Consider the following 22,404-nt stretch of genomic DNA (forward strand, 5'->3'; position numbering starts at 1 on the left):
GTGTTATGTGCTTTTATGGCTGGGTTATTAAAATTTTGTCAAAATAATGTCATGTTTAATTTCTGATTTTAAATAGTTGCACAAGGTCACCTCACCACCAATGAGCCAGCCAATTTAAAAAAATCCTCAGTTTTAACTAGAATGTCACTGGTGTCACTGTCACTGGCGTTACACCATATTCATATAACACCAGTGACTGTAAAGTATGTTAATAAGATATGTTAATAATAAGATATGTTCACGAATATTTTTAGATTATTTAGTTTTGGGATAAAAGAAACTGATTTTTAAAAAATGTATCCAAAAATGTATCCAACGGTTCACTCTAAATGGAGAATGACCCATTTACAGTATAGGCCTACTTCTGTATGTATGAACACTCAGTAAGACATCTATATGTGCAACACTTGCACCGTACCGCTACATGAAGTGGTATCTTGATGCAGGATGGTTTGTGCTGAGTTTGTAGGCATTGTCTCATTACCTCGTTGTCATACACTACGATCTCTGTTCTGTCCAGCTGGATATAGCGGTCCTTGTAGCTGCCAAGGAACTTCCCTGAGGACTTCTTCAGCCAACCGGCCTTGCCCGTGCTCTTCACCTCTTTGGGCTTGGCTGGATCTTCTTTAACGCCCTGCCAGACATGGAGAGACAAAAGGGGGGGAGGAAAATCAATGTCACAATGTGGGACAACTCATCTGCTTCCACTGGGCCCATGCCAGACTCCTGAGTGGGCATTACTGTGGGAGGACACAGTGTGAAGCCCATAGTTAATGTTTTTCATCCTCGTATGAAGGGTTATTGATGACTCGCACAACACTTTCTCAGATTCTGGGAACAGCAGACAAATTTAACTCACTTTTGCTATTTTTAGACTTTGCTTATCTCTTGTATCATAGATGGAACTTACTCAACTCTCAAACATCTTTGTTCAGCACATTTTTAAAGGAGAAGTTTCAAACTTTCAGCATAATTTAATCATTGAGATGTAAACAAAGTCTTTCAGAGTGGTTTGGTGTGAAATGTGCCACTCTAGAGTCAGAATAGTTCACAGTGGTGGTGATAGGAACCAGACATCTGAAGCATTTAACATCTCTAAATGCGCTCCCTTGCAGAATGTTATTACATGAAATGGTTGTAAGTGCGCTACCTAAGTGCAATGCCTGAGACATTGTTTTATGATAGGGGTGAGATGTTGGCATAAAAGATATTTTTAAAAATAGTTTCATGACTGGTTTTGGATAATAAATCTTCTTCTTCTTCTTCTTCTTCTTTCGGATGCTCACTTTAGGGGTCGCCACAGTGGATCATCTGCCTCCATCTTGCCCTATCCACTGCCTCCTCTACTTTTACACCAACCATCTTCATGTCCACCTTCACTACATCCATAAACCTTCTCTGAGGTCTACCTCTTCTCCTTCTACCCAGCAGCTCCATCTCCAACATTCTTTGACCAATATATCCACTATTCCTCCTCAACACATGTCCAAACCATCTCAACCTGGCCTCTCTGGCTTTACCTCCAAACTGCTCCACCTTCACTGTCCCTCTGATCTGCTCATTTCTAATCTTGTCCAGCCTTGTCACTCCCAACGAAAATCTCAGCATCTTCATCTCCGCCACCTCCAGCTCAGCCTCCTGTCTTTTAGACAGAGCCACAGTCTCCAAACCATACATCATAGCAGGACGCACTTCTGTCTTGTAAACCTTCCCTTTCACTCTTGCTGCTATCCTTCTGTCACACATCAGCCCTGACACCCGTCTCCACCCACTCCATCCTACCGGCACCCTCTTCTTCACCTCTTTTCTACACTGTCCATTGCTCTGGATGGTTGACCCAAGATATTTGAAGTCATCCACCTTTGTGAGCTCTACTCCTTCACCTTTCCACCTGCCTCCCTCTCATTCACACACATGTATTCCGTCTTGTCTCTACTGACCTTCATTCCTCTCCATTCCAGTGCAAACCTCCACCTCTCCAGATTCTCTTCCACCTGCTCTCTACTCTCACCACAGATTACAATGTCATCTGCAAACATCATGGTCCATGGAGCCTCCTGCCTGACCTCATCTGGCTATATATATTCTGTAGACATGGTGACGCCTGGTTCCTATCACCACCACTGTAAAGAAACCTGAGTCTGTAGTTTTGCTATAACAAACCATTTCACACCAAACCACTCTGATTTGTTGACAATTTACGAATCAAACTACATAGCTAAAAAGACAATAGTACATGAAACTCATAACTACAAGTACTCCAGTATTTAAACATATGAACTGTCTGTCAAGCAGAAGTACATTTTAAACCCTGAAACCACCCAGTGAAAACCACGCAGCAGGAGTCACTTCCTTTTTTCATTGTGCGAAGCGTTTAGTCCCGCAACCACATGGTCAAGTAGTCAAGTAGCGGCTACTACACTGAGACACTGGTTAATGCTTAAATAAGGCCATGCATGTGATAAAGTTACTCAGTAATTAAACATTAAAAAATAATTACCAGTATAGACTGAAAGAAGGTTGTTTTGTTCAATAGTTTCCTTTGTTTTCAGGAGCAATGAGAAGAAATTAGGTGCTAAATAACTTCAACAACCGATGTTGATTTGATCACCAATTCAACTGCATGGATTTTGAATGCAGGGCAATTCTATTGATTTTCCCAATTTTAATAATTATTTTAATAACCCTTCTTCTGGACAAAGATAGCAGATCTGTACTCTCTATATTAAAGTAGATCTCCTGTACCACGTGGAGAGGTTATGAGATATTGTTACATAGATAAATAAGCAAATATTTTTTTTTAAAAATGAGCATGAATTAATTGTCATTGCATTATTTAATTTTGGAACAAAAGCTTAAATGATTTGATACAATCGACTGAATAATGTAAATTGTGTTACTAATATTTAATTATTTGTTGAAGTAAAATAATTGTATTTATTTAGTTAACTATTTTTTTATTTCATGATTGCCACTTTACTCCACACTACAAAATAATTAAATGTGTCAACATCATCCGTCAAAGTCAGTGGGTGGGTCTAACTTCCCTGAATGGAAACGGAGAAAAAGCGGTCCACTTCTGCTTCGTCCCATTCACGGATGTGCGAGATGTTTCTCAGGAGTTTATTAAAAGTATCTTACAGCCAGCAGAGGAAATCGAATTGGAGTGCAAACCCGCTATCAGGGGTATAACACAGGAGTTTATTGTGGTGGTATGGGTTATTTCTGCTCTCTCTGACCGAGATAAAGACCACACGGTAGCCTGTGACTTTTAAAATGTGCTCCAGCACTTCTCAAATACTAGAGCACAGCAGCCTGAGCAAGAACTGGCTTTTCACATCTCTGTGCAATACCTGAGCACCATGTTCTCTGTGGATTACCAGCTCATGAAACGGAGATGTTTGGAGTATCTGACAGAAGACACATGGAGGAAAAGGAATAAAGTAGCTAGCTAGCCAATAAATGGTGTTGCAAACAGAAACTATGAAGTACTATACACACACTTAAAAATGATGGTTTCTCAAGGGTTCTTTAGTAGAGAAAATGGTTCTATATAGAACCATGAACATTCAAAGAACCCTTTGCATGATTAAAGGGTTCTTTGCGTCATGAAAGGGTATTTCAGACTGATGGAGAATGTGCTGTAGATGGATCTATATGTCAGTAAAAACTTTCCTTCAACTGATACGATGTCGAGCTCATCAGAGTAGAAGAACCCTTTTCAAAACGATTCCATATAGGACCATCTACAGCACATTCTCCATCAATCTGAAGAACCCATTCACAATGCAAAAAACCCTTTAATCAAGCAAAGCATTCTCTGAGTGTTCAAGATACTATATAGAACTATTTTCTTTACTAAAGAACCCTTGAAGAACCATCATTTTTCTACTTTTTAAAAAAAAGATGGTTCTTTAGTAAAGCCATACAGAACCATTTCATGCTTACGTGGTTCTCTGCATGGTGAATTATTTAAATTAATACATTAATAAAATATTAATGCATGTTTAAATAGCAATTGCATTTTGCATTAAATTGCATAAAATACTTAAGCTTCCATTTCAAAATGAAATCATTCATTGAAACATTTAATTAATAACCCCCCCACCCCCACCACCCCACATTTATACAATAAATGTTGTCGGAATTGCCCCATAATACCAGAGTTTCTTTGATTCAATTGCATATTTCCCATCAGACTTAAAAAGTTCCGTTATAACTGTTTGTGGTTAATTAGTTAGTGATGTTCTGTTAGTTTTGTCTACAAAGAAGTGCCATATTTTGTAATGTACACCTTTTTGAAATAGTTAAAGAAAGAAGAGGAAATAAAAATCAAAATCACATGACATGTCAAAGAGAACGAAAGAACAATATCTGCACTAATTGATATCATAATTATCTTAATTACCATGTCAGGAATAACAGGAACCAGTGGTTATGTCCTCTGCTATGGAAATACAACTGTTCTATGTGCTATCCAGAACCAAGAGTGAACCTACATGCATCTCCCAATTTTTTAAATGTAGTACTAATGATGGTAAAATAGGCAAATAGGACAAAAAAAAAACATTTATTATTCAGACGGATTCACTTTGAGGCTATTTTGCCTTACCTCTCCGCCAAAGGTCAAAACCTCTCAAAATGACCATAAACGAATGTCTGTTCTAACCATTTTATGTAATAACTTTCTGTGAGGGAGCTTTAAGAGGCATTAACCCCTTACCATGCCACGGCCTAAAGTTTTGTTACACCATTCTATAACCTAAGAATAGCTCCATTAGTTTGCACTAAAGTCCCTGTAGTTAAAGAATTATAGGCCTTAGTACGTAATACACCTGGAATTTTAATGGGTTAAACTCTTTGGAAGTCTGAACGACTCTGATTCTGGACGTTTCTTCAGAACGATTTCAAATCTGACCACTCTGAATTGCTCTGCTGAACTTTGTTTACATCTTACACGTTTAAGAACATAAACATTTTAAGTTAAGTGATTAAGTGATACTTTTTTGATCCCACAAACGGGTAAATTCCACCTCCGCATTTAACCCATCCGTGAAGTGAAACACCACATACACACTAGTGAGCACACACACTAGGGGGCAGTGAGCACACACTTGCCCGGAGCAGTGGGCAGCTCTATCCACGGCGCCTGGGGAGCAGTTGGGGGTTAGGTGTCTTGCTCAAGGACACCTCAGTCATGGACTGTTGGCCCTGGGGATCGAACCGGCAACCTTCCGGCAACCTTCACAGGGCCAGATCCCTAACCTCCAGCCCACGACTGCCCCAAATTGTTGGAATTCCCCTTCAATTCCCAATGCTGCACAACTTTCTTTCAGTTTATAATCATCTGCTCTGTTCCTCATATTGGACACATCTAACATTTAACCTGCAACTTATAAAGCTATACAGTTACACTCTATCACATTAGACTCATTTCTATCCATCCATCCATCCATTGCTCCAACTATCTAATAACGTGACCGTTTTAATCTCTGATGGTTTTCTGAATGGAATCTGAGAGGAAATTCCTCAGGATGTGCCTTTAAAGGGTCATCGGAGCTGTTTTTCCACTTTCACTGGGCCTTTGGAAAGCGAGGCCGAGCACTAGGTGCAGCTGTCAGAGAGAGGAAAAAGCTCCGAATAATAGGAGCAGCACCGTGCCACGAGAGGCGGGCACCACTCTCCCACAATGCCTCTGTCCAGGAAACGTCCTCGCTCGCGCACCAGGCCACTGCAGGCTCCGCTGTCTGTGCCGAGGAAGGAGAGGTGGGGGGTGGATGGAACATTGGAGTGGCTCTCTTTTGTTTTCCACGTAGCATTGGAGGGGGGTGGTGGTGTAATGGGAGCACAGTGCAACACTGCTGCATCACAAACGCTCGCCGGCTGCCAAAGAGTTTGGGTGGGGTGGAAAAATCTATAGTGTGAAAAAGGACCTCAGCTGGCTTGGATACAGACAGCACTGCTTGGCTCTGAGTGCTAAACAAACTCCAGCGAGGAGTGAGAGAGATGATGAAGTTCACTGTTTAGGTTCAGACAGGAAAGTATTTGAGACACACTCAGTGTGGGTTAGTCAAACAGGAAGCGTTCTGCTCTAACAACGAATCCACCACCGCTAGTGATGAAGTGACCGTCTGGCCGAACTCTACTGCAGGTATTAATAAAGAGGTCAAGGGCATCAGTTCGGACACTCACACTTTAGTGCTGCAGACATGAAGAGGAAGAGAAGCTCTTCATATTTGAATACCGATACATTGTGACATGGTATATCGTCACTGTCAGAAAAAAAACCAGCATCTCCAAAAGGATAACTTTATGGGACACTTTACATCAAATTAAGTCGAAAAAATAAAACTTAGAATAAAAAAAAAAGGTTTTGTTTTGTTTTTGTAGGACGATATTTTTGCAGGGGTATATTTTGACAGCTGATTGTTCTTGTGAATAAATCAACTAATAATCAATTAACTGGCTTAAATAATAGCCTGTAAATGTGATGAGCATGAACAATAAAATGTTGGGCAATAGTTTAACGGATTGAGGTTCTGTCCACCAAGAGCTAAATCACCACCGCAGGTCAAAATAATGTGCGCTACAGTAAGTCATAAGCAATATCTAAAAAGAGGTGATATAATAATAAATATGTAGATTTACATTATATCTCATGAGACTGCAGCATCACTTAACCAGTTGACCCGGCTCACTGGACGAGCTTTGTGCGAACAGGTCTCCAGAACAAGCGGACGATTTTTTCATGTGAAATGTTTAAAACATTTATTGTATTTTAAGCTAAATAACCAGTTGTTTGTAGGTTGCTAGCTAATATATGAAGCACTGTGACAAGACGAGTTGTTGGTTACAGCTTCGAATATTACAGGGACCAGTGCAGAGAATTTCCAGTGAAGAGAATTGCTACTCAGTAATGCCTTCCTGGTTGTCTAAACTAGAGGGCGCTCATGAGCAAGTCCAAAATGAATGGGTTCCTATGGAGCTTTTTGTGCAATCATATTTTGTAAATGCTGAATCATTTGTTTTATAGACAAATGCATTCATTTTCTAAAAACAGAACGGCATACAATATTGTTCAGCGCTACTGAACTCCAGTTATAGGACCTTCTTATAGTGTCTTATGTATGTTCATGATCACAGAGTGCAGGCAGTGAGCACAGATTTGCTTCACTCAGCCAGTGAGCTGATCAGCTTGTCAACCAGTCAGCACTCAGTAGCAGTAATGCCATCCAATCAGCACTGAGTAGCAGTAATGCCAACCAATCAGCAATCAGTAGCAGTAATGCCAACCAATCAGCACTGAGTAGCAGTAATGCCAACCAATCAGCAATCAGTAGCAGTAATGCCAACCAATCAGCACTGAGTAGCAGTAATACCAACCAATCAGCAATCGGTAGCAGTAATGCCAACCAATCAGCACTCAGTAGCAGTAATGCCAACCAATCAGCACTGAGTAGCAGTAATGCCAACCAATCAGCAATCAGTAGCAGTAATGCCAACCAATCAGCACTGAGTAGCAGTAATGCCAACCAATCAGCAATCGGTAGCAGTAATGCCAACCAATCAGCAATCGGTAGCAGTAATGCCAACCAATCAGCACTCAGTAGCAGTAATGCCAACCAATCAGCAATCGGTAGCAGTAATGCCAACCAATCAGCACTCAGTAGCAGTAATGTCAACCAATCAGTACTGAGTAGCAGTAATGCCAACCAATCAGCACTCAGTAGCAGTAATGCCAACCAATAAGCAATCAGTAGCAGTAATGCCAAACAATCAGCACTCAGTAGCAGTAATGTCAAGCAATCAGTACTGAGTAGCAGTAATGCCAATCAATCAGCACTCAGTAGCAGTAATGCCAACCAATCAGCAATCAGTAGCAGTAATGCCAACCAATCAGCACTCAGTAGTAGTAATGCCAACCAATCAGCACTGAGTAGCAATAATGCCAACCAATCAGCAATCAGTAGCAGTAATGCCAACCAATCAGCAATCAGTAGCTGTAATGCCAGCCAATCAGCAATCAGTAGCAGTAATGCCAACCAATCAGCACTCAGTAGCAGTAATGCCAACCAATCAGCACTCAGTAGCAGTAATGCCAACCAATCAGTAATCAGTAGCAGTGATGCTAACCAATCAGCAGCAGTAATGCCAACTAATCAGCAATCAGTAGTAGCAATGCTAACCAATCAGCAGCAGTAATGCTTGCGTCCTTCTGCCTACTACCTGAAAAGATACAGCTACGTTTTATTAGATATTTTACTTTGAATGTAGGGCTGGATATTTGGCTATTCGGATAGTTTGGATAGTTGATCGTTGGGTAGGTTTTCAGTTTTTAATACTTGTTTATTGCAGCTTTTGTTTTTTAAATTAGCTCAAATAAGCACCAAACACGGTGATAAGAAGCACATCCTTGTATGAACCTAAAACAGCCAGACTTAAACATTTATTCCCTTAAAAAAACGGAACTACTCGTGACACAGCAATGCCACAGTACATTTTGTCTGCACATTCTTGTAGTATGCGTATACTTTTAATTTACACTGATACAATGTGAAAAACTGTAGCTACATCTCAGCGCGGACATCTGTCGCGCCGTTCACAGTAGTGTCAACATCAAGCTAACGCTGTGCTAAACACAATATATTCCCAGGGCTGCTGCAAACAGTGCCATGCTGTATTGAACCCTTACTAGGGCCGAGTTAGACCACCTCTGTGAAGTGCTGGCTAACTTGTGCATGCATTGTGCTATTACCCTTTAGCTCACCGCTAAGAGAGGCTAGCATGCCTGGTGGATGGAGCGAAGCCATGCTGTGAGCGCTGCAGTGCTTCGCAAGGAAAAGCAGCTAGTCTGGACATTCAGAATTTACAGCAGATGAAACAGCATTTGTGCTTTCAATACCGGCTTCGGATGCGGGTTTTCTGAACAACTTTCTCAAAGCTTTGAATGATCACTGCCAAAGCACTGGAGCCCTAAAAGCAGCTCTAATGGAATACATCCATCTACTTTCCAAAATTTTAGTTTTTAGCCATTTAGCGTTGTTCACCGTCATTGATTGATGACTGGTTTGCAGGAGCCCTCTGATGTTTTGCATATATTTATATATATATATATATATATATATATATATATATATATATATATATATATATATCATATTTTTTTATATAATGGGAGAAATAGTAAGTGGCCAGTAACTCACTCTAGGTTGGAAGTCACTTTGAAACGGCGAACAAAAACATTCATTCTAATCTCCAAATTCTATATACAAAAACTAAGCTGTTATGACTTCATTGTTTTTGTGACCAGTGCATTTACGTATATTCATATGTAAAGTTTACATCAGTTTAGCCCTGCCCACTGACACTGATGTTATAAGGCGCATTTCACCTCTGAGTGAAGCACAGAATACAATACAGGGCAGCCGATCAAAACAAAGTTCATTTATCTTATATCTTACAGTCTTAAAGGCAAAGTAAAAAAGTCACTGCTTTATCTCTAAGGGAATGGAAAATACTCATGTAAAAATATACTTTTTATAAATTATATAACAATCTAATATTATTATTTATTGTTATAATGATCAATTATTACCATATTACCATTTTTGGTACGTAAAATAAGATATATAGATATAGATATTTAGATATATTTTTTGTAAAACAGCTCAATCAAGCCGTTCTGGCAGCCCTGATAGAGGTGGTACTAATGGGATACCAGGCACTGTCTGACAAATATTAGCAGAAAATGCTGGATTGGATATTGGATGGAAAAAAGTATGAATCCAATCCAATACTGTAAGGTATCTATCCTGACACAGCACACACTCACACTGTGCGATGTCATTTATCTAAACTTTAACATATTTATCTAAACCTTTGCTAGTTTTAGACCTTTCTTATCACTTTCACCGCATAACTTCCTCATCCCTCATATATTTTTACTCAGCACATACATTACATGCTTCTAAGTACAGTCATTAAGCCGTTGGACCAAAAAAACAACTCATCTAAGGATTTTATAGGTGCTTCTAATAGGTGCTTTAAAGAAGAAATATCCAATTAGCATCATTTTCATAGTTAACTAGGCTGCCTTAACATTTTAAGCTAGACTTTAAAAAAACCACAACTTTTTATTTTTAAGGCTTAGATCACAGCTGGCCAAAGTGTGGCTGCTGGATGTTTGATTTGGCCCACCAGAAAATGACACCAACCCCACCCTCTTACCCAACGAGAGAGTAAACATTTATATAAGAAATACAGTGTAATGTTGCAAAATACATTTCTGAAACCTACTGTCTTTTTGGTCCTCAGCCAACTAAAAACACTGCCCCTCAGGCAAAAGGTTTGGGCACTACTACTGTAGAAGAACCAATTTTGCTTTCTTAAACAACTTTTGTAAGTGAGATGTTTGAGTGTGAAGAACCTTTTGAAGGTTTAACCCCTTAAAATCTCAGGCTTATTACATACTAAGTCTTATTATTCAGTAACCATAAGGACTTCAATGCAAACTGGATGAGCTATTCTTGGGCTATAGAAGTGTGTAATAAACCTTTGGGCCTTTACATTATATGGTGGTTCTTTAAACTTCCAAGATTCTTATTTCTACTTATTATGTCATCTAAAGCAATCAATGTCTGAAGACCAAAAGTTACAATCAACCCACAGCATTTGTTGAGCCCAAGACAAGTCTAAGACTAAGACTAGTCAAGACTAAGTCAAGGCTGAGTCTAAAGGGGGCTTAAACCAAAGCAAGGCCGAGTCCAAATGAGAGCAAGACTGAGTGAAGGTCAAGAGCCAAAAAAGTCCTTTTCAAGACCAAGTCTTAACTACTCTTTAACTACCTTCGATCCCACAGGCGGCACTGCATTAAAAACCGACACCATTCTGTAACGGATATTCCCACATGGGCTCAGGAACACTTCAGAAAACCACTGCCAGTGAACACAGTTCGTCGCTCCATCTACAAGTGCAAGTTAAAACTCTGCCATGCAAAGCGAAAGCCAAATATCAACAACACCCAGAAACGCCGCCGGCTTCTCTGGGCCCGAGCTCATCTGAGATGGACTGACGCAGAGTGGAAAAGTGTCCTGTGGTCTGACGAGTCCACATTTCAAATTGTTTTTGGAAATCATGGACGTCATGTCCTCCGGGACAAAGAGGAAAAGGACTGTTTGGACTGTTTTCAGCACAAAGTTCAAAAGCCAGCATCTCTGATGGTGTGGCGGGGTGATAGTGCCAATGGCAGGGGTAACTTGCACATCTGTGAAGGCACCATTAATGCTGAAAGGTACATACAGGTTTTGGAGCAACATCTGCTGCCATCCAACGTCTTTTTCAGGGACATCCTGCTTATTTCAGCAAGACGATGCCAAGCCACATTCTGCACGTGGCTTCGCAGTAAAAGAGTGCGGGTACTAGACTGGCCTGCCTGCAGTCCAGACCTGTCTCCCATTGAAAATATGTGGCGCATTATGAAGCGCAAAATACGACAACGGAGACCCCGGACTGTTGAGCAACTAAAGTTGTACATCAAGCAAGAATGGGAAAGAATTCCACCTACAAAGCTTCAAGAATTAGTGTCCTCAGTTCCCAAACGCTTATTGAGTGTTGTTGTGATGTAACACAGTGGTAAACACGCCCCTGTCCCAACTTCTTTGGAATGTGTTGCAGGCATCAAATTCAAAATGAGTGAATATTTGCGAAAAACAATAAAGTTTATCCGTTTGAACATTAAATATCTTGTCTTTGTAGTGTATTCAAATGAATGTAGGTTGAAAAGGATCTGCAAATCATCATATTCTGTTTTTATTTATGTTGTACACAACGTCCCAACTTCATTGGAATTGGGGTTGTAGATTCTGAATCCATTAACAAGAGCTCTTTAAAAAATTTAGTTCCCACTCCCTACTTGATATGCTGTGAGTGTCAGCCAAGCACTCAAACTCTGCTTCTAGGGGGAATGGAAGGGAGTTTTTTAAGGCACACCTTAACCAACACATGTTCCATATAAAGGCTTTAGGCAGTGAACTGAATGTGCTGCATCTGGGATGAATCTTATATCCTCCTCTGGCCTGCTGGGCTTCAGCTCACCACACCACTAAATTCCAATCATCTGCATGCACGGCCTGCTTCCTCCAATGACCTCCTTACTGTAGCTGGAATAAAAAATACTGCCCCAAGGCTTCTTACTGGACACACAGCTGTGCAACGTGAGCTTAAAACAGCTCGTTCCAGGACACTATGCTATCAACTGGAATAAAACCCATGACCTCCTGGTCCAGTGACAGTTCCATGATTACTGTGCCACAACATTCACTAAACCAACGACCAAAAGTTTGAAATCACTTGTTACATGAATATGTTTTGTTAGTTATAATAAACAGTACAATGCAGATTTACACATTACAAACATCAAGGATATTAATAATAATAATATATTTTAATTACACATACAGACTCATTTTTGTTGCAAGATTTGATCACTTTTGAAATATGAGGCATGCTGTATATTTGTTCACCTTCATTTACTTTAATTAGTTTAGATTTGCATGAACAACGCACATTAACAACCTTTAACCATAAATTTGCCAGTTTGGCCAACTTGGCTAATTTCCAGTTGTAGTTTCTGGTCAGGTGCAAAAAGACAAAAGCACTTATAAGATCACGATTAATATGACAAACAATATCAAATATGTTTGAAATAGAGGTTCTGTGCAGGTACATTTTTGTTCATTAAGGTTTGAACTTAAATGTTCCCTCAAAGGTACAACAGTGGTTTCAAGGTCCTGTTGTAAACCTTAAAGAAGTTTTTCCATGAGAAAATTATGAATCAGTACCATTTCATAACCTAACGTTTCAAAATAGAACAATAAAATAAAAAGTCTGAAGACGAGATGGGGTGTGTGGAGTCATCACAACTTAGAAAATTTAATTTTAATGCATTATGGAAGTTATGTTCACTAATTAAAGGTACTGAGATCACCACAGTGACAAGAGTTTCATACTTTTATTTCCAGGAGTGTAATTTGTACTCCGTGTTCACATTCTATGTTATTTATGATTTTAAATGAGCTTAGAATGAGCCAGAGAGCTCTCTTATATGTACACTCTTTAAACTCCTTTTTGACACTCACACGTCTCGTTTTTTTTTTTTTTTTTTTTTTTTTACCAAAAGTGGTTCTTCTGTGTCATTGTGCAAAGATGCCCTTATTATAAAGAATGTATAGGCACCCCATTCCAGTTAGGAATGCTCAGGGCTCTGTAAATAACTATATCTGTAATGTTTAGTACAGCTCTATTTAATATAATCATCATGCTTGTTGTATTGAATCTGTGCAAATATTATAGTAATACTCGTATTTCACTGTTAAGAAACAGCCAACAATAAAAATGAACCAATCAGATAAACAGGCATGTGGTATGTTGGTAGATACAGCCAAGCAAGCTCTCCCATTGGTGAGGTCTTCAGGAGAGTCCTATCAGGCCTGGTTGGCTTGTGGGACTCTGGAGGCAAAAGATGGGTACCGAAGGGCCAAGCGGGCCATGGCTTTGGCGGTTGCTGAGGCAAAAACTCGGGTGTGGGAGGAGTTTGGTGAGGCCATGGAGAAAGACTATCGACAGGCACCGAGAAGGTTCTGGCAAACCATCAGGCACCTCAGGAGAGGCAAGCGGTTCCCAACCAGTACTGTATACAGTGGGGGACTTCGACTGGGGAAATCATTGGATGGTGGAAGGAATACTTCAAGGATCTTCTCAATCCCACCAACCATCCTTCCCCAGAGGAGCTTGGAGATCTGAGCGAGGGTCCGTCCGTCACTCGGGCTGAGGTAGCCAAGGTGGTTGGAAAACTCCTTGGTGACGGAACACTGGGGCTGGATGAAATCCACCCGGAATTCCTGAGGGCTCTGGATGCTGTAGGGCTGTCTTGGGTGACACGCCTCTGCAACATCACATGAACATCTGGGGCGGTCCCCCTGGAATGGCAGACCGGGATGGTGGTCCCTCTTTTTAAGAAAGGGGACCGGAGGGTGTGTTCTAACTATCGGGGGATCACACTTCTCAGCCTACCCAGGAGGGTCTATGCAGGGGTACTGGAGAAGAAAGTCTGAATGAATCTCAGCTACAAGAGGAACAATGCGTATTTCACACTGGTCGTGGAACACTGGACCAGCTTTTCATCCTCACCAGGGTCCTGGAGGGTGCGTGGGAGTTCGCCCAACCAGTCCACATGTGTTTTGTGGATTTGGAAATGGCATTCGACCGCGTCCCTCGGGGGGATCCTGTGGGGAGTGCTCTGGGAGTACGGGGTGAGGGGCTCGTTGTTACGGGCCATTCAATGGACAAATGGAGCAGGAGCTTGGTTCGTATAGCCAGCAGTAAGTCAGATTGGCTTCCAGTTACGGTTGGACTCCGCCAGGGCTGTCCATTGTGAAAGATTCTGTTTATAACTTTTATGGACAGAATTCCTCAGAAAACCAAGTGGCGGAGGGTGTCCAGTATGATGGCCTCAGGATTTCACGTCCACTTTTTGCGGACAATGTGGTCCTGTTGGCGTCATCAGGCCGGGACCTCCAGCTCTCTCTGGACCAGTTTGCAGCCAAGTATGAAGCGGCTGGGATGAAAATCAGCACCTCTAAATCTGAGACCATGGTCTTCAGTCGGAAAAGGATGGAATGCTCTGTCCAGGTCGGGAGTGAATTCTTGCCCCAAGTGGAGGAGTTTAAATATCTTGGGATTTTGTTCACGAGTGAAGGAAGGATGGAGCGAGAGGTTGACAGGCGGATTGGTGCGGCGTCTGCAGTAATGCAGACCATATAACCGGTCCATCATGCTGAAGAGAGAGCTGAGCCAGAAGGTGAAGCTGTCAATTTACCAGTCAATCTATGTTCCGACCTCACCTATGGTCACGAGCTTTGGGTAGTGACCGAAAGTACGAGATTGCGGATACAAGCAGCCGAAATTAGCTTTCTCTGCGGGGTCGGCGGGCTCTCCCTTAGAGGCAGGGTGAGAAGATTCGGGAGAGGCTTAGAGCAGAGCCGCTGCTCGTCCATGTTGAGAGAAGCCAGTTGAGGTGGTTCGGGCACCTGGTAAGGATGGCTTCTGGACGCCTCCCTAGGGGAAGACCCAGGACACATTGGAGGGATTATATCTCTCGACTGTCTTGTGAACTCCTCGGTATCCCTCCGGAAGAGCTGGAGGAGGTGGCAGGGGAGAGGGAGGCCAGGGCCTCTTTGCTTAGGCTGTCCCTCCGACCCGGACTCGGATAAGCGGATGACAATGGATATTAAGTGACATTTTTAATCCCACGAACGGGGAAATTTCACCTCCACATTTAACCCATCCGTGAAGTGAAACATCATATACACACTAGTGAGCACACACAGACACTAGGGGCAGTGCGCACACTTGCCTGGAGCGTGGGCAGCCCTGTCCATGGTGCCCAGGGAGCAATTGGGAGTTAGGTGTCTTGCTCAAGGACACCTCATTCATGGACTGTCAGTGCTGGGGCTCGAACCTTCGGGTCACAGGGCCAGTTCCCTAACCTCCACCCCACAACATATACATGCATTACTTGAGGTTGACACAATTGTAACTTTGTTGTGCATGCGTTCTTGGATCTTAAATCTTTAGATAAAATATGAAATATGTTTTACAAGCTTCAGTTGTCCATGTTTAATCTAGAATGGCCAAAAAGTGTTAATGTGAATCAGTTTTAGCTTAGCGCTAACATACTAATAGAACCCCACAGAGGCGCCAGAAATCCAGAGAAGCCTGAAATCAGCAGTATCACAGACATGCTTTCGTTGTGTTGATATTTATGTCCTGAACTGAAGGTCTAGCTTTAACAATGCTTTGCCACTGCTACAAGCTGCAAAGGTTGTCCGATGGTGATCTTCCTCATAGATATCATAACATCTCCTATTGCTTCTGATCTAGCAAATTTACTGCCAGTTGAGAGGTCATGTCACCAGGGTCAGGCTTGAGTAAAATATAAGTACTTTGGCAGTTAAACGGTTTCTGATACATTGAACATTTGCCAAATGAAACTTTATGACATCTACTGCCTTCTTGATTTGCATCATAGTTTAATTTTTAATATACAGTTTCCTTGGTCATTGTAAAATCACCCACAGCTCTGGTCATCATTCTGGACACATCTAATTTTTTTCCCACTTCCTAATATTTTGAAAGCTGTGATGTTGCATAGGACTAGCAATATTAAACACATTATCTATGTCTGCAGCCTAATTGGTTTTATATCATTGAAAGCACCGATTCCAAACTTAAACAGTAGTATACCTCAACAGGTTGTACACCCAACCTAAAGCTCCCGAGGAGTTGAAGTTTGTTGTTTTGGTCACCAAACTTGCAGAAAAGCACTTCATAATGCAGCAAAAAAGAGGAAACTAAACAGTTCAGTTGAAGATTTAACAGGAATCGAAGCACACTTGCCTGAACAATGCAAGCCACAGGCACACACAATGGTGAGGCATGGACTGACCGTTTTACGCTGCCATTTAAAAATGGGCTGTCCACACATAAACTTGTATGAATGAGGCGGCGTGTGCCGGTGCTTTCAGCACGTCTAGGTGACTGAGGCTTGTGGAGGAAACAACATAGCAGCCACTAAGTGATAATGTTTCTATAAGACAGAAAGTGAGCAAGATGGAGATCATAGCAATAAGCTCAAAGCAGCTGCAGTTGTGGAGCAAGCACTAGACAAAAAACCTCTTGGTTCTATAGAGGGAAATAAACTGTGCCCCTGCCTCTAAAACTCACCACTACTACAGGCAGCTGGCCTTTGTCTCCCAGTCACATTAAATGGGGCTTGAGTTTCCATTTACTCATTACCATTCAATAAATACAGCCTGAAATAGGTCATGGTGTACACAAACGCCACTGCCTTGTCATAGTGCACAGAGGCAGATCCATCATGAGTTGTAACCTAGGGATGGGCAACATGATGATATGTTATGATTATTGTGACAAATTACAGTATATGTGTTCTGAGTGTATCAGTACTTCTACAACTCTGCACAACTGCAAAGATCATACAAAAGACTTGTTATAGAGAGCCTGTAAACAACAACAGGCATGTACAGTTAAACAATAGAACACTCAGGGTCGTGTGGTATCGCTAATAATATGAAGGCTGTGATGCGATCATGATTGGGTTATTCATAACAACACACAACCTCGAGTGCTCTATCGCAGTTCTGCAAATTACAGAATAAAGAAAAGCAACGATGTCCTGAACAATGAGTGCGTTTCCATGCACTTAATAATCTGATAACTGTAGAAAATCATATTTTGTTAGTAATACGATCAACACGTTTACATGCACTTGAGTAACCAGATAATGGGATCACTCCGGGTCTACATGAGTCGAGCAGCAATCGGATTTCTGCTTTGCAACCAGCCAATAAACTCACAGAATAAGATGTGATGTAAACATAATGTAAAACTCAAACATCATGCCGCAGCTGTTCTTATGAAACATCAACTTTACCTAAAAATATAAACATATATCATCTAGAAAATGAAGAATAATGAAATCTTTCATTTTATCAAGCACAAAGTCGGTTTCAGCATCGCTCCAAAAGTGTTTTGCTTGCTTATTTCCTTGTTTCACACATGCACAGACTGAGAAATCCAAAAGAAATCAGAGTAAGAGTTTACATGCACTGAAAAATCTGATTACTTAGCTAAAATCCAGCTCTCTTTATCGGATTTCTTTACTCCGATTTGAGAAATCCATGTACGCGGCCATCAGATAACTGCAGAAATCCAATTACGATCGGATTACTGAGTGCATGTAACCACACCCAATGTACATTTCCTTCCGCCAAACAAAGCTGAACCCTTCTGCTGTACAGATAGAGCCATAAAACTGCTGCAATATCAGGTTCAAGTTTACTAGCTGTCAGATGAGTCTTAATGTGGTTTTCTTCCAGTCAGTCTGTTATGCTTTCACAGCCCACCTTGTTGCTGAATTGCATTGTTTATTTCCAGCTGATTCCAGATTAGCTGTTCTAGCATCACAGCTGCTGCCCGAAATGGTCACTCAGGAGCAACAACAGAAGTTATCTCATGTTTTCATTTTCAAGTTTTGCATGCGCTAAAGTAGAAACTTTAGTGTAAATCATTACTAAGCAACCCTTACTGAGTGGAATGTAAGGCTGACTTTACACATTCATCCAATATTAGCTGCTTAACACCTACTTAAAATAAACTTCGCTTGAGTTGCATAACGTAAAGCTTCGTGCAACTCACTTGAAACTCACTCGAAACTCACTTGAAATTGCAACAAATGGAAGCCACGTTGTGAAAAAAGTTTCATGAAACAGCCAATCAAAATACTCTTACTTTTAACCCCTTAAAATCTGAGGCTCCTCACATACTAAGCCTTATTATTCAGTAACAAGAGGGACTCCAATGCAAACTGAGCTATTCTTCGGTTATAGAAGTGTGTGGACTGGCCATTTAGACCACCCCCAGCCGACCCAAGGTTGGCAGTTTTTTAATTTTATCAGTTTCCTGAGCCCCCATTTGATTAGCTGGTTTAACTAGCACACTAATGCTAACAGCTGTGTAAACAGCTGCATCGTTAACATGATCTATGTAGCTAGATTATTTCTTTCTTCTCTCTTTACGCCCCTAATTATACACAGAGCTCAGATTAATCTGCGAACCAAAAGATGAGAATTATTACAGAGAGGGCGGAGATACAGTCCTCGATGAACGTATGCTTCCAGGATAGGCTGAGTGAGACGTCAGGTAGGCTATAACTGTAACGGATGGTTAAACATTCATTTTCTAAGGCTTAACATGCACACACCAGATGCAACAACTCATGGTAAAGAACCTTATATGTTTACATATATGCAGATAAAGAAAAAAATGAACCACAATGACAGCTGGAAAAAAAGATGATAAAAATGCTGCAAATATGTAAATTACACTTGGTGGAGGACTGCTAATTTGGCCAGCTAGAGTAACTGTGAATGTATAACGTGCAACTTTTATTCCTTTTGAATTTGCTTTTGCTGTCAAGTTGCACGGAAATGAAGTTGCAGGCAACTCACACCATGCAACTAGTTGCATGAAAGTTTTGCTGTAAAGCAGGCCTTAAAGTTATTGTGCTGCATTTTGTTGTTCCTTTACACACAGATGCTAACGACTGACTGACTGCATGCATGCATAAGCTGTGTCATCAGCGCTGCTAATGGCCATACTGCTGCTACCGGCTCACTTCCTCTTTCAACTTTATATTTCCTGAAACCTTCTCTTCAAAGCCTGATACTTTGTTTGCAGTGTTTGAGGCATTTTCTTAATGCTCAGCACCAAATGACTGACATGGCCAGACTCACTGCAAATCACAGCTATGGACGCATGAGTAGAACACAAGATGCTTCTGTGCTTACACCACTCTGCCCTGACCTTTTTCATGCACATAAAGGTGGGCGGTAACTACATATCACAGGTGGGCAGCATGACAAAAATACCTCAGACTTCATGACATTTAGTTTTCTCTGAGGTGTGATAAGTTGGAACAGACAAAAACATTTCAAATATACTGTCAACATATGAACACAATTCCCACACTGCACTAAATCCAATCACACAGGCCTAATTCATCTCTCTGTAAACCTATAAACCTATAGGGTCAGTTTTGTTTAAGTGCTACTGATCTCCACACTTTGCTCAGAAGGCGTATTGTGACACAACGTGATGTAATTTATCATAAATATAGGCACTTTTCATAATATCTGCCTGCCACTGCCAATCAAAATGCTCATACTTTAACCCCTAAAAAATCTGAGGCTCATCCGCATACTAAGCCACATTATTCAGTAACTAGAGGGACTCCACTGCAAACTGTCTGAGCTATTCTTTGGTTATAGAAGTGCTGAAAACATTTCAAACCTTAGTGTCTAATTCCCTATTTGGGTTTAATTTCATTCTGTGACTGCTTTGTGCTTGGGAATATTTTTTAGACCAAAAAGCTCCAGAAAGAGAACAGCACAAACTTCAGTTCATATGCTGGACGTTCTGGAAGTTCCTCAATCCCGGAGAAGGTTCTGTACTGAATTTAACCTATACTGACGTTGGTAGCTACACTCTTAAAAGGATGGTTCTTCAAGTGCTTCAATACAGGCAATAGTATTATTTAGAAAACTGAGTTCTATACAGACCCATTTGTATGCTCAAATGGTTCTGTGCATTGTGAAAAGGTTGATGGAGAATATGTTGTGTATGGTTCTCTATGGAACCTTTTTGAAAATGGCTCTATAATCCCAAAAAGGATTCAGCTAATGTTCCAACGTCAAGCCTGGTGTTATTTAGAACCATATACAGCAAATTCTCCATCAAACATTTCACCATGCAAAGAACCATTTAACCCTGTAAAATCTCAGGCTTATTACATGCTAAGGCTTATTATTCAGTAACAACAGGGTCTTTAATGCAAACTGGCTGAGCTGTTCTTAGGTTATAGAAGAGTGTAATAAAAGTTTGGGCCTGTGGCCAATTAAGAGGTTAAGCATAGCAATGGTTCTCTCTCTCTCTCTCTCTCTCTCTCTCTCTCTCTCTCTCTCTATTGCTGTTGTTGGAACCAAACCTCATATCACCAATTTTAACTTTACAGGAGAAGGAAAAAACCTGCCTTACTTTGCATGTAAGTCAATGGAACCCAACTTTTTTCCAAGTCATTTCTTTTGGTCCATTCAACATGAAATTCACACAGAACGTGAAGAGCAACAGGTATTTCCAAATTCTATCAAAAACTGAAAAAGGGCAGAAATGGCAGTACAAGGTTTCCTTCCGACAATATATACGAGTACCACGAACTCTGTACTTCAATCGCCATTTCCTCGCAGTTCTGTATCTGCTCTAATTTCCTCCGCAGCATCTTGGGTTATTTACCAGCGTGCAAGGGGTAAACAAGCTGTTACCAAGGCTACAGGATGCAGGGCAGGAAAGAGGCGTTGGATGCTGTGAGGGCTGTGGGCAGGTGAACAGGTGCAGTCAAAGCCAACGAGCCTCTAAATTCCTGGTTATCTCTTCATGCTCCAGTCTATGAGCATGTGCTGAGCTCGGTGACTCCGAGCCTGACAACTTACAGAATGTGAAATAACTTGGCAATACTGGTGGCTTGTTGTTGAAGCAAGCTTGCTGTTAGGCCTGGCAGCCTCTTGAGGAGACATGAACTGATGTGCAACTGGTGAAGACCTGACTAGTCAGGCCAGGCTGCTGATTCAGCCGGAGTTGTTTCGCTAAAAAGGTCTTGATTTACTGCTTTGGAGCGACGAGGAGCGGCCTAAACCTCGCATTTTCGACTTTTCGTCAGCTCTCCGGCTTGTGTGTACTGAGAAACGAGGCGAGGAAGAATAAGAAGAAGCGGCAGAAGAAGCAGGAAGATCAACACTGAGGAGACATACTCACATCTTCCATGATAAAAGCCTTCAAAGATCCGTTCTGGGAGGCAGAGAAACGCTCGACGACCTTATCTGGCGTAAAAAGGGATTAATCTGGTTTCTCTTCGCTGACCACTTTCTCCAATCCAGCATGACGCGGAGGTGAAGAAAGGAGGAACTGCTGCGCTGAGATGCAGTTAACGGCGCTGCCTCTCCGCTCGGCTCCTCTTTCCTCTTTCGACTCGACAGCAACGAAACAAGTTTGAGGTGAAGAAAAAAAAGTTTGGTTTCCGGTAAGTTCCCCCTCCAAAGAGCAGCCTCCACCGCACACACACACACACACACACACACACACACACACAGTTCTTCAAGTGAACAGCAGTGAGTGTGGCTGAATGGAGGGGCACACAGAGTTTCTGCCCTGCTCAGTGCTGTAGAGCCTCAGAGAGACAAGCCTGACTGCAGTGAAGGGGAAAGCAGTGAACTATCAGGCCCTAATAACTTCTAGAACTTCTGGGGAACTTCTTACCACATTCTCATCTGTCAGCTGTGGAAGCCCATTAATGTTCATTCAGATAATAAGAAATATGTTCATATTATCATCCCTAATGAATTGCTATGCCATTATTTTGAAATACCATCTAACAAGCAAGCATCTCAAAGGAACGAGGTAGTGTTTAAAAAAATCACTTAGCATCTCAATGATGGGATGGTTTCTCAAAAATACAAAGATTCATCATCGTCGTCGTCGTTAGGCGCAAAATAATGACCTGGAATAATGAGATAAAATCTCTGAATAATGAGATAGTGCTATGAGTAAAGACAGAACAATGAGATAGTATCTCAGAATAATGTGATAGCATCTCAAAATAATGACTTAAAATAATAAGTGTCTCAGAATACTGACTTAGGATAATGAGATAGTAGCTCAAAATAATGAATTCGAATAATGAGACAGTATCTCAGAAAAATGAGATAGTATCTC

At 41.3% G+C, this 22,404-nt stretch overlaps 1 protein-coding gene across 1 annotated transcript in view; it reads right to left on the reverse strand.

The window, feature by feature from the left end:
* Positions 1-21,652, reverse strand: part of plekho2 (pleckstrin homology domain containing, family O member 2) — a 34,358-nt gene extending 12,706 nt beyond the window's left edge. The window contains exons 1-2 of the mRNA XM_017699549.2: positions 21,448-21,652; positions 485-634 (exon numbers count right to left, since the gene is read on the reverse strand). Coding sequence (XP_017555038.1) covers positions 485-634; positions 21,448-21,456 — 159 coding nt within the window. The 5' untranslated portion in view covers positions 21,457-21,652. The remainder of the gene's footprint in view (positions 1-484; positions 635-21,447) is intronic.
* Positions 21,653-22,404: the final 752 nt, after the last annotated feature.

The sequence above is a fragment of the Pygocentrus nattereri genome, chromosome 15, assembly GCF_015220715.1.
Source record: "Pygocentrus nattereri isolate fPygNat1 chromosome 15, fPygNat1.pri, whole genome shotgun sequence".
NCBI lineage: Eukaryota > Metazoa > Chordata > Actinopteri > Characiformes > Serrasalmidae > Pygocentrus > Pygocentrus nattereri.